This window comes from Gossypium hirsutum, chromosome A04 (assembly GCF_007990345.1).
Source record: "Gossypium hirsutum isolate 1008001.06 chromosome A04, Gossypium_hirsutum_v2.1, whole genome shotgun sequence".
Classification (NCBI taxonomy): domain Eukaryota; kingdom Viridiplantae; phylum Streptophyta; class Magnoliopsida; order Malvales; family Malvaceae; genus Gossypium; species Gossypium hirsutum.
Window position 1 is genome coordinate 75,241,839 of NC_053427.1, and position 16,855 is coordinate 75,258,693.

The following is a 16,855-nucleotide window of genomic DNA, read 5'->3' on the forward strand; positions in this document are numbered from 1 at the left end:
AGACGTTATGATTATTTCTAAAATATGAATAATAAATGACTCAGAATTATCTGAAAATGTTCAGTAAACTCCGATAATGCCTCGTACCCTATTCCGACAATGGATACGGGTAGGGAGTGTTACATGAGAAGCAAATAACATGTCTTTTTTAGACTACCGCTTGAGCGATGGATTATTTGGTATATTGGAAATGAAGATAATATTGAGTTCCAATATGGTGAATGGTCTACTTTCTTTTCTATCACTACTTGGTTTCTTTGGAAGAGTCAGAATGAATTTATTTTCAATCAAGCGAGTAAAAGTAGTTACGTGCTCGTAACTCCTGCTGGAGCTTGGACGAAGTCTATATCTATTAGATTGGCTGCAAATTGGGCTTGTAGCTCCATGATGAAGGGTTGTTGGCAATTTCTTAATCATGGATGGATGAAGGTGAACATTGATGGTTCAGTGACAACTTTTAAACCAAGAGCGGCCATAGGTGGAGTGGTAAGAGGACTGAGTGGAAGCTGGATGGGGTTTTTTTGAAATGGTGGTGAGATTATTGAATATTTTTCAGATTGAAGCTCGAGCATTATTTGAAAATATAAAGTTTGCTTGGGTAAAAGGGTACTGTAAAATAGAGATTGAAAGTGATAATTCACTATTGATAGCCATTATACAAAATGAACTAGCAACAAGCAATAATTACAATGAAGTTAGGCTCATTCAAGATTAATGCCTTATGGATTAGGAAGTGAAATTTCGATAGATACTAAGAGAGAGTAATAGGGTGGCAAATCGAATAGCGAAAGAGGCCTGAGGCTAAATGGATCACTTGATTATTCATGAGGAATCACTGGGAGCGTGGGGGGTTTATTAGATGATGATATCCTTTGCACTACATATCCTTTGTTTGATGGCGATTAGTATTGTTGTAATCCTAGCTTAAGGTTTTATTATTTTATTTATAAAAAAATTAATTTTAATGATTTGGGAATTTAGATTCTAGTTTTAGCTTTTTTTATTTATGATTTGAGGATGTAGGGCTTAGTTTTAGTTTTAATTAATTAATTAATTAATTTATTTATTAATGTTTATTGTTTTTATTAATATTATTATCTTTATATTAATTTTTAATTTGGAGTGAATTTATTTTTATTTAGGTTGTGTTTGATTCAAATATATATTACATTTTAATAGGTGTAAAGTTGACTGATTTGATTTTAAACGATTTTGAATTTCAAAATCGAAATCGAATCAACAACATCAAATCAACCGATTATCAAACCTGGCTTTAATGCATATATATATATATATATAAATCATTAATATATTAATCGATTATATTTAATAATTAATGCATATATATAAATTATTAATATATTATAAATGAGATGAGATAACATTGTATAAATAGTTGAAGGGCTAACTTTCAAATGTACGAAGAGTATAAAAAAAGCATATTTCAACTAGTATAATAAATTACAATAGTATATAATAATTAATATATTATGTACTACTGTTATAGTATGTGATATAGTATTACATAATAGAATAATATATTCTAAAACTATTAATATATATATAACTATTAATTGATACAAAATCAAATTTACCAATCGATTTGCTTGAATTGGCTGGTTAAGTTGGTTTTAATCACCAACTATAGTAGATGATATACTATTGCATAATATAATTATTAGAGTTTTGTGACATAAATCCCTATTAAAGAAATTATACATTGGTAAAACTAGGGGATTTGTTGAGGTCTTAACTCTATAGATTCCTGCATCGGGGGTGCAGCCCCCGTGGTACAAACCATGTGGCACATGTAGAATCCATATAGAATTACCCTTCGTCTATTTGATATTGATTAGAATAAATTTTTTCAACATTTAAATAGATGTAGTCGAAACTCCTCTTGTATCATTCGATTTTCAACATTAGTGAATTTTCTTCTCCTCTACCCGTGATTTTTTCCTAAAAGGGTTTCCACATAAAACTGTGTGTTTTATTTTTTTCTTTCATTTTACCTTGTGGTCATTTTATATTGACATTATCGACGTTCAGTTTTAATAATAATAATATAATATTTAACTATTACTTGAACTTTAATATATATATATAACAATTATCATATTATTGATTGTAATAAAAGATACAATATTACATAATATTATAGTATTTAATCATTAATGTATATATATAAACTATTAACATATTTACATATTATATGATATGATATAGCATTATATAATATAATTGTTAGGCAAATGTACAAAGAGTATTAGAGACTTAGAGTATATTTCATATAATAATAAACAATAATATATAATGATAATTAATATATATATATATATATTTTAAAGTAACAATAATTAATATATTATGTATTACTATCATAGTATATGATATAGTATTACATAATGTAATAATATATTTTAAAATTTATACATACATGTATGGATGCATGTATGCATGCTTACATACATACATACATACATACATAACTATTAATTAGTTCAAAATAAAAACTAAATTTACCAACCGATTTTGTAACAACCTGATAGTCACAAGAGTCGAAAAATTCATTTATGAGACTCTGCTTTCGTAAATTAGACTCGTAAATATTATTTAGTTAATTAGGTTTTGGTTAGGTGAATTTTTATGAATTAAGAGTAATTAGGTATAAAGACTAAATTGCATAAAGGATAAAAGTTGAATTATAGACTAAAGAAAAACTAAAAGGACTAAAGAAACAATTATGTCAATGGTTATAAATGAGGCGGCATAAAATTTAAAACATGTGAAAATTTATTATATATATTATAAATTAAACCTTAAATGTTAACTAAATATATTATATTATTATAATAAAACAAATAAATAAAAAGAAAAAGGAAATAGATCAAGAAAGAAGGAAACAGAGAAAGCCAAACAAAACAGGGAGAAAAAGAAAGAAAAGAAAGAACGAAAAATTAGTGTTTCAAAGTTTCAAGCTCAATTGGTTAGTCAATTTAATCATTTTTCTTGTAATTTTATGTTTTTTGAATCCCAGTATTAAATACTACCCGACCTATGTCAAAATTTTAGAAATTATTGAGTTTTGAAGTGTTTTCTATGTTGAATAATTTTAGTATTAGAGATTAAATTGATAGATTTTTAAGTTAGAAATGAAAAAGGGTTCAATTGTAGAATAAATTGTAAATTTTGAGTAATAGGGACTAAATTGTAAAAGTTCAAAATTTAGGGATTTAAGTGAAATTAGGGAGTTAAATTTAGTCTAAAGTGAAATTTGCATGAAAATAAAGAATTAAATGTGAAGAATAAAAGTTAGTCTCGGTTTAGGGACTAAATTGAAATTTAAGTAAATATTGAGTAAAATTTTAAAATAATAAATATGAGGTTGAATTGTGTTGTATTGATTAATTTTAATTGTTTTAATTCCGTAGCTAATGCCGTACCAGAACCCTCGACTAAAAAGGGGAAAGATAAAGTCGATGAGGACTAGCTAAGAATTTTCGGTTTGTACTTCTATAATTCAAATTTAGTTGTTAATTGTTATAATTCAATTTAATGTATATGGTAAGTGTTGAGGTGAGAAATATTGTGTTTTGCAATTGAAATGGATTGATTTAGTATGTGATGAATTTATTAAATTTATATTGATTGAATTGATATATATATATTGATTATTTGAATTGAATTGAATATTGGTTGTATTTGAAAAGTGAAATTAAACCCTATTAACTGTATCGGGCTGAGTTGGATATAGATGGCATGCCATAGGATTAGAAGAGTTCAGGGATTTCTTCGACTTCGAGTTGATGAGACACTGGGTGTCAATTTATTACTTCGGATATATTCGATGAGGCACTGGGTGTCAATTTATTTCGGTTTAGCCGATGAGACACTAGGAGTCAAATTATTACTTCGAACGATCTAATGAGGCACTAGGTGCCAAACTGGTGTGTTTGGTTGGATCCGTGTATCCATCCGAATCTGAGTCGTGTTAATAGGGTTAATTAATCGAAATTGTAATATGATTGATGTTTGATGATATTGTATGTGAAATGAAAATGGGACAGTGAATTGAAATATGGATTGAGACACATGAATTGTGTATTCATGAATTGGGTATGGAATGAACAAAATTATTGTTTAAATGATATGTGTATTATATTGTGAAAAGCTATTTATATAGCAAATAAGAGAATTGAGATAATGTGAAACAAGTGAAATGTGATATGGTTATTGAAATATTTAGATTGTATATGTGTGATTCATATTTTTTTATATCCGGATTTATAAAAATACCACTGAGTTTTACTCAGCATACAATTTTGTTTTCCGTGCATAGGTTAGATAAATTTTGATCGCCGATTCAGCATCCAACAACGGTCCCGAACTCAAACGTGGTGATGTTTTATCCTTTTGTGTCAGCATGTACCTAAGGTGTCTAAATAATAATTATTTTGTGGTTCGATTATAAAGTAAATGTGATTATAAATTTAATATTGGTTGGTTATATACATATAATATGTGTTTATGTTTGAGGTCATATTATGGCATGATTAAGTTAATGATTAAATGAACATGAAATAGGTAAAATAGATTAAATTTGGCATGTTTACAAATTATTCTTGAATGATAATTTGATGATATGAGTTGATGATATAATTGTGGTACCAATGAGGGTACATTGGTTAGACACCTAGGATGTATGTTTTGATATGATTTGGATGTATTTGATCGTGTTTTGAATTGGTTAAATGAATGACTTGTTTCTATCATGTATTTTAGGCCTTGAGAGGTCGAATAAGGGACAATATGTATGAGTTTGATTGATTTTGACTTGAATATTATATGATGTGAAATGTTTTGAAATTATGTTTGTTTGATCGGTAATGCTCCGAAATCCAATTCTAGCGATAGATGTGGGTTAGGGGTGTTACAGATTTGCTTGAATTGGCTCAATTTAGTCAATTATGTCAGTTTTAATTGCTAACTATAATAGATGACATACTATTACATAATATGATAATATAGCAAATGAGGAGGGATTCACTTACACTGGTTTAAAACTTTAAGTAGTTTTACATCCTTTCGTATCTCTTTGTACGATCAATATTTTAACAATGCAACCACTGAATATATTGATACAATTGTACTTTCCATGCATGTAAATTTTCGAATCGATCCGATATCTTTATCATATTTATCTAAAATACTACATATACGTATATTAATATTTATTGAACAGTTTAAAGTTTTTTACATAAATCAAATAGTCCAAAATTTTTAATTTACATCAAATTTGGCATGCATGATCTATATGAATGAAATATAAAATGTGATAGTTGAATTGTTATTAATCATACAAAAAGATACGAAATGGTGTAAAACTACTTTACGTTTAGACTTTTACACTAATGTGAGTGGATCCTTCACCATAGTATATACTTATTACTAAAATTATTAATACATATATGACTATTATTATATTATAAATTAATAAAAAGATATAGTATTACATAATATTATAATGTTTAATCATTAATACATATAAATAAACTATTAATATATTATATGATATAATATAACATTATATAGTGTAATAGGAGAATTAACTTTTAAATGTAATCCCTATTGTCAAATGTGACATAATACATAAAAGAGAAGCAAGCTGCGTTAAAAAAAAAAAGTAATGAAATATATATGAATATTCAATATTTAATGTACATAATTATTTAGTATGAAGGGTGTTTGTTTTAACTTTCTAGATAGTTTGAAAGTTAGCAAGGGATTTTATTTTTAATACAGTTGTTAAACTTGTAATTAATTATAGTCACATGAGAAAAACATTTTAATTCTAAATTCACTTAAAATAATTGAATGAATGTAATTCTTGATTACTTAATTGCTTGCTGATTTCACATACATCAATTTTCTATTTACCATTTTATATCATAATTCCAAACTGCTATTGACTAATCACCTAACTCACTCATCTGTAATTTGACTAACTGTTGACTAAATTGCTCAACATGAAGGAGTGGATTAGCTGCAATTTGAACAAGAGACGTTGATCACACCATAAAACAGGGTACCAGCCAATGCCGTATCAGTTGTGGTATTGGCCAAACTTTTGTACCCAGCCTCTGACGTGGATCTAGACACCATCTTTTGTTTCTTTGATGACCAGCCAACTAGTTTCCCTAAAATAAATGCAAAAGCCCGATCTGGATTGTCTATCCTTTATTGAACTACCCCAATCAGTATGTGAGTGGAGTTGATCAGCTGGTTGAAACACTAACCCATGACTCTTGAGTGCCTTTGAGGTATGCTAAAATTCATTTTGACAATTCATCAATACATATATATATATTCATTTTGACAGCTTGCTGGTGCGTAGTCAATTGAGCTTGCATGGATTGACTAACTTCATTCACACTAAAAGTGATATTTGACCTGGTCAAAACATATAGGTTAAATTCTGCTATCAGTACTTTACAAAAGTTGTGTATTTGATCAATTTTGGTCTACACTTATATTTTTTAAATTGGTCAATTTTAGTCCTTTTACTTTTTTAATTTTTGAAATTTTAGTCCTGACTCAAATAGTAGCATTTAAATCTATTTAGTTAAATTCAATTACTAGTTTTGTACTATACATACAATTATAGATTTAATCCATTTTCTCCAATTTGATTATTCTAAGTCCCTATACTTGTCGAATTTTGAAATTTCAATCTTGACACAAATGACAATTCTCAATCCATTAACTGGATTTTTAATGAGTAATATGTGGAAATAATAAGCTGACATGGCATTACGCATATTATAATATATTTGTTGCATTGAATTTTGAAAATAGCAGAACTTAGCTTAATGAATTTAACACTTATTGTTTGATGAGGGCTGAAATTTTAATTTTTGAAAAATACAAGAATTAAAAATGACCAAATAAAAATATAGGGATTAAGTCTACAACTTTTGTAAGTACAAGAATTAATAGCGTAATTTAACCAAACATATATACTGACGTGCGCCTACTACCAGAGGCGAATCCAGGGGGGCTGACAAGGGCCTCAGCCCTCTTAAAATTAGAAAATTATTATTTTGGCCCTTTAAAAAGTTTTAAAATTTTAAATTAGTAAAGGTAAAATTGCATTTTGCCCACATAAAATTATGAAAATTTAATTTAATCTTTTAAAAATTAGACTATTAAAAATTAAAATTTCATTTCGACTCCTCTAAAAAAAATTTCTATCTTCCCCCTGCTTACTACCTTGCGATAACTTGTAGCATCGTCCATCGATTCCTCATCTAAAGCTGAGAGAGTTGGTGATGTATCCATCGGATTTTTATCTTTAGTGCATTGTATCTCAAGACTAAGAAAGTAATTCAAGTTTCCCAAATCTTTCAATGGAAACTTCTGATTGAGCTAGCTATTCAACACCTGCTTAATACTACTTGCATCACCTATTGTCAGTATAATATACCATCCACGCATACAATGAAGAAGAACATGAATGATTATCTTGCTAGATCTATTGCAGAGTTAGACATATGGGTCGGGTTTATTCGCTTAAACTCAAAGGTTTGTTTGAAATTTGAGAGAGTTTGAATAAAATATTAAGACCGTTTAAAATATGGGTCTGGCTTGAGTTTGAACATTTAATGCCTAAGCTCGACCCAATTTTTTTAAGTTTGTATTATTTTATATTATTTTATTTTGTATATTATTTATGTAATTTATAACATATAAAAATTAAATTTATAGTAATATACAATACTACTATAATGTAAATATTAAAAAATGTTAAGATGATTATATAATTTTTTTTGAAGACTATATATAAAATTTTAATAAATAAAAAATATATAAAATTATTAAGTATTAAATTAAAAATAATATAAAAATATTTTTATTTTTAAAAAAATAATATGGGTTGACCTAAATTGGGCTTGGGTTAACTATTTACAAATATGGATGGTCTTTGGCATAATTTTAAGCCTATATTTCGGGTCAAATTGGGCTTGAATAAGCATAAAGCGTGTTAATATCATGCCTAGATCCAGCTCAAACTTGACTCGATCCAACTCACGAACACCTCTATTGAAAACTAGACAATTTTTGAGTTTGATAAACTAATTTCTAGAACTTGATTTAAGGTCCATAATGCTTTATCTAATTTACACACACAAGCCTCTCTATTTGCATCTACTTGCTCAAATCTAGATGGTTGTACCATGAACACTTCTACAGCAAGATCACCATTGAGAAACGTGTTATTAACATTTATCTGTCTCAACTTCCATTTATGTGTTATAGCTAAAGTGAGTTAACTTTAACTGTTATGGTACTGGCCTTTACAATTGGATTAAATGTTGCTTGGCTTTATGAATGTCTACAAGATCTTCACTTGGGAAGGAAGTTGAAGATAAATAAGGCTTAGGCCTAACTATTCTTTCTTTCTCTCTAGTGATCATGTGATGGGTTCTCATCATATAGTTATACTTGTACTCCTTTCATTTAGATTTTTGTAAGTTCTTAAGTAAAATATTACATTTAATTGCATAAATAAAATAGATTTCATGCATTGCATCATATTTATGTTTTATATTATTTTTTACTTGATTTTAGTTAATTTTTAGTAGATACTTTAGTGAGTATTTTAACTTTATTTAGGTCCAATTTGACATAAAAAGCAAATTCAAATACGAGTAGAAGCAAAATAAGTGTCAAAAATTAAAGAAAATGCTTGGGAGTGTTAAAGCATCATGCACGCCACAACATGTTATTCTACCACACATGGGTCTTTTGTTGTTTTGTCTGTCTTTTCATGCCCGATTTCGTTTCTTTGCGCCCAAGTTGAGTGAAGCCCTAATTAGGCCAAAACAAGGTTATAAATAACCATCTTTATGTCTCAATTAAGTGTGCTAATAGAGAGCAACATCAGTTTTTATATTTATTCAATTTTTTCTCTGTCTTTTTTTTTTTAGTTTTTCTCTTAATTTTCTTTCAAAGTAATTGTAATTGTCGTGCTAACATACATCGGAGCGATGCTTGGATTAATATAGGAGATGCAATTATTCAATAAGATTTTCTTTTCTCTTGATCTCTTTTAAATTATTATTCTTATTATGTTTTATTGTTCTTTAATTTTTTGTTGTTTTGATGCCCGTTATGAACCAACCGCTTAAGTAGTGGTGAAGTAGATCGAAAGTTAATGGGTTATTAATCGACATAGGTTAGAGATAAGCTTAAGACTGCAGCAAGATTAATTGTTCAATTCGTTGAAAAATAATCTAGGGAAGAGTTAAACAACAAGAGTGTTTTCTTAACTTTAGTGATCAAGTTGAATAGTTACCTAAACCCGCTAAGATACACACCAATTAACAAGACTGCTGTAGTAGGCCCAATTTGCCCGGCCCACTAAATCAATAAATAAAACCAAAATAAAATAAAAAAAATTAAATAGTCCAAGTCCATTTGTTTTTACAAGCCCAAAAACAAAAGAGGCCCAAAAATTACAAAGCTCGACAAGCCCAAAACACTTGAAAATTTTCAGGAAGCCAGAAACCCTCAGGCCACGTCAGCACGCTTTGTAAAATTTGTTTAATTGCTTTCCAAGTCCCTTCCTTTCCCAATTTCCACAATTTTCATTCAAATCTACTCCATAGCCAATCAAAGCATGAATAATTTCATGCTTCACTAAATACCAACTTAGCTTTAGAGCGGTAATCTTCTTGGACGGGAATCGTGAGATACGTATCTTTACTAAAAATCCTTCCAATCGGTATTCACATTTTTCCTAAGTATCAATATTGACAACTCATCCCTTAAAGTTAACTCGATTTCAAATCAAAAACACATTGGGTTGGAGTTGTGTTTGCAGGCAGTTGGGGAAACGAGTTGGCCCTGTTGTATTCGGATCTCCGAGAACAAATCAAGAGAGAAGTGATCGGGTTTAAACGACCTACGCAGTTGAGGCCGTTAAACCGAGTTGGGTTCTTAAGAGCACAAGGCTGTCGGAATCTTGAATTGAGAATGCGTGTATCTCGGTTAGATAATCGGTAAGGGTTGGTTTGCAGGTCATACCAGGACCAGCTATGAGAGGAAGAATTGGTGGTTAGGACGTTCTTAATTGATATAACCAACTTATTGTTTGGAGGAGAAAATTAATTTTCGAGGATCGATTCAAAATTCAGAATCCATCGAGTTTAGGGCTAAGGCTTATTATCACTGTTTACAAAATCCAAATTTATTTCCCAATTTAATTTTATTTCCAAATTATTTAATTTTTTATTTATGTTGTTTCAATTATTTAATTTCTAAATATTTCAAAACTCCCTTGATTTATTTTTTTTAGTAGGTCCGTTTGGAGACATGGGCATGACTATTTCCACGACTATTGACACGATAGAAATTTTGATCACAAGTTAAACGCGAGAGTTGATTATAATATCAGTCCCTAAAGACTCGACCCTACTACCACTCTTTACTACTATTTAGATTTATTTTGTAAGAATTATTTTTTGTGGTTTCGACGCCCATCAATTATCTACCCTTAACCTTCTTTTTCTAAGAGTTTCTCAATTCACTAACTTAGAGTTGATACCTTTCAAAAACAAGGTACAATCTTTTACAACTCTCTATCTTTTAAATTGGTAAGATAACACCTCTTAGCTCTTTTCAATTTTTCTAGTAAAAAACCTCAAGTAATCTCACAAATAAAGAAAATAAAGAGCAAACAATGGAAGGCATCTCAAAGGTATTGGTTTCCAATGTTTAATTAAGCACTCACAAATATTAATAAATACTTTGAAAGAAAAAAATGAACTCAACCCAACAAGTGTTTACAAATAGAATTTGAATAAAATGAGAATAAATAATGTGATCAATGAATATTTAATTTTTGATTGTTTGAACTTGGTTTTTGTTTTTTTTGAGTGTAATGAGACTTGATTTATATCCTCTTAATGGATTCTAGCAATTTGAAGTAGTTGGAGGAAGTTTTTAACTGTTTGAAGCATTAATTGCATGCATTAAAGTCTCTCTGCAACCTACGATAATACTAAAATTGATATTGATACTATTAAAGAAAAATAATCGCTAGAAACACTTTGATATCGATACCTCAAGATTAGGTATTGATATTTGCGCTTTTAAAATGTGTTATGGCTAATGACTTACCAATGTATAATACCTTACCTGTGATATCGATATCTTAGATCAAGTTTCAATATGTTATCCCTCTAGAAAGTATTGTGGAGATTGTTTGAAGGGAGTATCAATATATACTTAAGGCAATAACATACATACTTAACTTTAAAAGTGCTTGAAAATAATTTTGAAACACTTTTAAAAAGTTGTAAAATTAACTCAAAATAAATCTAAAAAATTTGGAAACTCATTTTTAATATTTGTAACACATGAAAATATATAAAAAAAATATTTAAACTAATTTTAGTTTCAGGGTATTTAGAGCCTGCACGATAGCAATAGCGAGACACTAGCCAAAGGCTGAGAATGAGTAATAAACCCGGAGGTTAGGTGTTGACGCATTGCATGTGCCAGCAGCTCTTCGATTTGATTTCCCTTTAATTACCTCAGTATTGCACTGCAACTAAATTCAGATTACCCCATGGTTATGAAAGGAAGCTAGGGTCAATTCTGATCCTAGTATGAAACACTATTCTGATAATTAATTTCAAAAGGATGGGCTTCAACAACCATGAATCTTTCATTGTTTAATATATATATTATTAATATGTTTGAAGTAAAAAACTTCTTTTGATGGCCAAACTTGACCACCTTGATAACGAAGGTTGGACTGACACATTGGCTTCCCAGTTCATAAAGAAAATATTTTCGCACTCGTTTTGGCTAGGTTGTTAAGCAATTGGTATACCCAAGCTAAGACCTCCCCCTTAATATTTAATTCTCGATATCGTAGGGTTGAGTTCACATCTTTATTTCAAATAAAAAACGATTTCCGCAAGTTAATAAACTATCCCCGAAATATGAAGAAAGTTCCAAGAGGAAACCTCGTGCACTTCTAATATAAATTGAAGCCCTTTCTTCAACCTTTGCATCTCACTCCTAGCAAAGCATTTCCATGACCTCTCCCTCTGTTATTATTTCAATCGAAATGGGGCGCCTTGTGTTCTTGTTTGCTTCCTCTTTGCTTCTTATGGTAGCTGCTACAACAGTTTCAGCTGCAATAGTGGAGCACTCATTCAATGTAATGGATTCTACTTTTAATCATTTTCCTTTAGAATCCCATGCTGGTACAAGGTTTAGAGTTTCAACTCAAACAAATCCATGAAACCAGAAGGGGTGGTTTTATTTTCACACTTCTCCCAGTTGCCATCATTTTATATCTTACCTGTGTTCTATGCTCGTTGACTTTATACCATCACAAAGGCCATGGCTTTTTAAACACACCCTTCACATTCCTTTACTGATATTTTCTTTTAACCATTACAGTTTGAGCTTATAGCAGACTCTATTTTAACCCTTCTTTTCCCATTTTTGAAGGTTAATATCATAATATCATATATGTTTACCATGTCCCTAAGCTTATAATTTGAATTTGCTGGCAGGTGCAAAATTTGACTGTTAATAGGCTATGCAACCGTCATGTGATTACGGCAGCAAATGGCAGACTCCCTGGCCCAAGTATCCGTGCCCGAGAGGGTGACACACTGATTATTCATGTCTTTAATAAATCACCTTACAACTTGACTATTCACTGGTAAAAACCTTCGTGGAATACAATTGAATTTACTCAATTTTCACCGTTAGTATTTGTGAAATTATTATTAACTTATTCCTCAAAATGTGGTCTTTTTGTGACGAAAACGTCGATTGTCATACTTCATCAGGTCGGCTTCCGTTCTGGTTTTATTAATTAGAAAAAATTATTCTCCTTATTAAAATACCATATGGGATGCAATTATGCAATCGTGTATCTTATACCCATGTGGTCCATTTAAAAAACAAAAAAGAAAAAATTCATGTGAACCATTTTTTCAACTACTACTGATTTAATACTAATTAACTAAACTCCAACTAAATTTATTACATGATTTTCTTTTGATATGCATTTATATGATTTAATTATTTTCTAACGGTTATGCTGCTTGATCAGGCATGGAATTCATCAGATGCTGAGTGCCTGGGCAGATGGACCTGACATGATCACTCAGTGTCCAATTCGCCCCGGAAATAAATACACCTACAAATTCAAAATCATTAGACAAGAAGGAACCTTTTGGTGGCACTCTCATACCTCCACGCTCCGTGCCACCCTCTATGGTGCAATCATCATCCGCCCCAGAGCTGGCAACTCTTACCCATTCCCCAGGCCCTATAGGGAAGTTCCCATCCTGTTAGGTATATATAGCCACCGGGAACCCGAGATCTTACATTGAATTCATTAATTATCATGAGAAAAGATATATAAATGTTCCATGGTTCTAAGCCTAGGTTTTAGCTAACAAATAGGAATGCCTTTGCAGGTGAGTGGTGGAATGGTAATGTCGTTGATATGGCAAACCAGGCTCTAGCCCATGGCACTGGTCCTAACATTTCTGATGCTTATACAATAAATGGATGGCCCGGTGATCTCTATCAATGCTCTCAAAACCGTAAGTAATTACAGATTCATGATCTCCTTGCTTATACGCGTGTTTGATATGTTGTACTGTAGCAATTAATATTCCATTTAACTTAATTTAATTATATGGTTCAGAAATGTACAAGCTTAAGGTGAAGCAAGGGAAGACCTATCTCCTACGTATTACCAACGCTGCAGTCGATAACAATCTCTTTTACAAGATAGCCAATCATAAGATGATCGTTGTGGCCGTTGACGCTCGTTACACCAACCCATATGTCACTGATGTCTTGGTTGTCGCCTCTGGCCAGACGATTGACGTTTTGCTAACCGCGGATCAGCCGATTGGGTCGTATTACATGGCCGCTAGAGCTTATGCAAGTGCGGCTGGTTTAGAATTTGATAGTACTACAACGAGGGGTGTCATCGTTTATGTGGGTGCACCGTCTTGGACTTCGAGAACGCCGCTAATGCCAGTATTACCGGCGTTCAATGACACCCCCACGGCTCATAAGTTTTCTACCAGCCTTACTGCTTTGGTCGGTGGGCCTCACTGGGAGCCTGTCCCACTTAAAGTGGATCATAAAATGTTCGTCACCGTTGGGATGGCGCTCGATGTCTGCCCATCAAACACAACTTGCCAGGGTCCACCTGTTGGGGCAAAGCTCTCGGCCAGCATGAACAATGTATCCTTCGTGCCACCTAGTAGCTTGTCTTTGTTGCAAGCCTTTTTCTTCAATGTCGGAGGAGTGTACACCACTGATTTCCCTGTCAAGCCTCCAGTTCAATTTGACTACACCAACCCTAGCATTAACGGCGACCTACCTCTGTTATTTGCTCCAAAAGGAACCAGGATCACCAAGCTTAAGTTCAACTCCACTGTGGAGATGGTGATGCAGAACACAGCTATTATTGGAGCGGAGAACCATCCCATGCACCTCCACGGCTTTGATTTCCATGTATTGGCGCAAGGGTTTGGAAACTTTAACCCTGCCACTGATACACTGAAGTACAATCTATTCAACCCCCAAATCCGCCACACTATTGGCGTACCTGTTGGAGGATGGGCTGTCATCAGATTCGTAGCTAATAATCCAGGTTAGTTTTCTAACATCGATCATTTACTTGCTTTAAAAGGAAAGAAATTCCCCGAAATTGTCAAAGATTCGGATTTGAAATAAAAAGTCCAGCTCGAAATCAATCTTTGACTTAATTCGGTTCTGGAAAATCTGGATTATCTTTAATTGCTGGCTTATGTTAAGGTCAAGGATGGAAGTAAAAATGACAGTTTAACTAAGATCCAACGGATTTGGTTTATCTTCTTCTGTAAACCCATGAAAGCTTAACATATTGTTGTTTCAATTCATCTGAAATGAACAGGTGTTTGGTTTATGCATTGCCACTTCGACGCGCACTTGCCAATAGGCCTGGCCACTGCCTTCGTGGTTGAGAACGGACCAACTCCGGAAACAACCTTGCCTCCGCCGCCAGTGGATCTTCCACAATGCTAGACATTATTTGTTCATTCATTATCGCAGTAGTTAACGTTCATTTTCAGGATGAAATATTCTTCGTTTTCTTTTATTATTCCTCCGGAAAGGACTTCACTGACACTATTCTCAAGGCAATAGTTGTCGTGTAATATTAGTTTTCTTTTTCTCTTCTAAATTTTTTCAAAGTTGCCGATGTGTAATAATAGATGATAAATGAAATTCACCTCTACGATTTTGTTCAAACTCAAAACTCCATAATGTATGTGTTAGAGATTTTGTGTACCTTATTTATAATAAATTTATTTCTTCGCATAGCATTTTCTACCCTTTTGGTGTTGTTTGTCCCACTTTTATATTTGCTAATATTCTTTGTATACCAATTACATGCACTTCTATCCCTCCCGCACACCTTAAACTTTCAATGGTTTTTTTTACCATACAAAATATTCCGTGATAAGTTGTATTATATTAATAAAATAAAATTATGGATTTTAATTTTAAAGATAATATTATTAAGAGGAGTAATTATAAGTTTATGAAAAAATTAATTTTTATGGACTATAAAATAGATTTAAATGATATATTAATTATATTAAAAAAAAAAGAGAAACGGAAGAGTACTGATACGATATTTAATCCCATATCATTTAAATATTTAAAAAGAGTTTTTACCACTACTTTAATTAAGTTCTAACAATTTTAAATAATTTAATCATTAAAACAATAAATTACACAATCCATCCTCCCACTTTAATAAATTTTCATTGTAATCACAAAAAATGAAGTTTTCAAATATAACACTATCGTTAATTTTATGATTTTAATCACCCTCTATTAAAATGGGTTAACATAAATCCTACATAGAATTTCTGTAAATAATAACTAAATTTAATAATTTTCATCTAATATTAGAATTTTTATGTCATCATTTACCCTAAACCCCAAAATAGTGAAATTGCGGTCATAAATTTCAAACATATTAAGCTATATGTGAGTTCTATACGTATTTTAATTCAAAAAGTTTCATTATGTATTTTTTTTATATATTTTGATTATCAATCATATAATATTTTTTAATAATTATAATATATTATTTATAACTATATTTTTAATTTTTTTTAAATTACCGTAATTTTATAACTTAATAACTTAAATTAATTAATCGGATTATTGTTTGTTTTTATGGAAAAAGTAAAGATTAGGAAATTAATATTTGAATTTAAGAAGTCAACAACTGATTTTTAATTTTAGACTAATATGTTTTCGCCACAAATTCGGAAGGCTTCAATTTTTAATATATTTTTATATCAAATAATAATGATTAATTTTAATGTTTTTTATTAAAATTTTGATATATATCTATATTTATGTAAAATACTTTGAGTATAAAAAATAAATGATTGAATAATTGTCTTTTACTAATAAAAAATAATTTAAAAAATCAAGTGACAATTTCATAAAATTTAAAATTACCTATTTGTTTGATAGGTTGAAAAATTAAGGCTTAAGGGTGTAGAAAATCTTCAAACTTTTCCAGAAAATAGTAATTAAGCTTTTTTTTTCACTCAATCGGGTACTTGAACTGTCAAAATATATAGAAAAAGCACTCAAACTCTGTAATGTCCTGAAATTGAGGTTGGAAGAATTAAGGTTCGCAAGTAAGTCAGTAGTTTTATTTAGAATTTTTTTTTCTTGCATTTTAAAGTTAACAATGAGTTTAGTGGTTCAGTGGTTATGTTTTTTTATATCTTAG

General features: G+C 30.6%; 1 protein-coding gene across 1 annotated transcript; it reads left to right on the forward strand.

Moving 5' to 3' along the window:
- Positions 1 to 12,072: 12,072 nt before the first annotated feature.
- On the forward strand, positions 12,073 to 15,417 carry LOC107948850 (laccase-7). The gene is made up of 6 exons (XM_016883498.2): positions 12,073 to 12,232; positions 12,594 to 12,745; positions 13,142 to 13,386; positions 13,512 to 13,640; positions 13,745 to 14,707; positions 14,990 to 15,417. The coding sequence occupies exons 1-6, from the start codon at positions 12,107 to 12,109 to the stop codon at positions 15,118 to 15,120; spliced, it is 1,746 nt and encodes a 581-aa protein (XP_016738987.1). The 5' UTR covers positions 12,073 to 12,106; the 3' UTR covers positions 15,121 to 15,417.
- Positions 15,418 to 16,855: the final 1,438 nt, after the last annotated feature.

Bases quoted from the DNA above. Each gene is read 5' to 3' on its own strand.
- LOC107948850 (XM_016883498.2), top strand. From the start codon at position 12,107: ATGACCTCTCCCTCTGTTATTATTTCAATCGAAATGGGGCGCCTTGTG. The intron at 13,641-13,744 runs GTAAGTAATTAC...TATATGGTTCAG, and splicing joins CTATCAATGCTCTCAAAACC to AAATGTACAAGCTTAAGGTG. The intron at 14,708-14,989 runs GTTAGTTTTCTA...TGAAATGAACAG, and splicing joins ATTCGTAGCTAATAATCCAG to GTGTTTGGTTTATGCATTGC.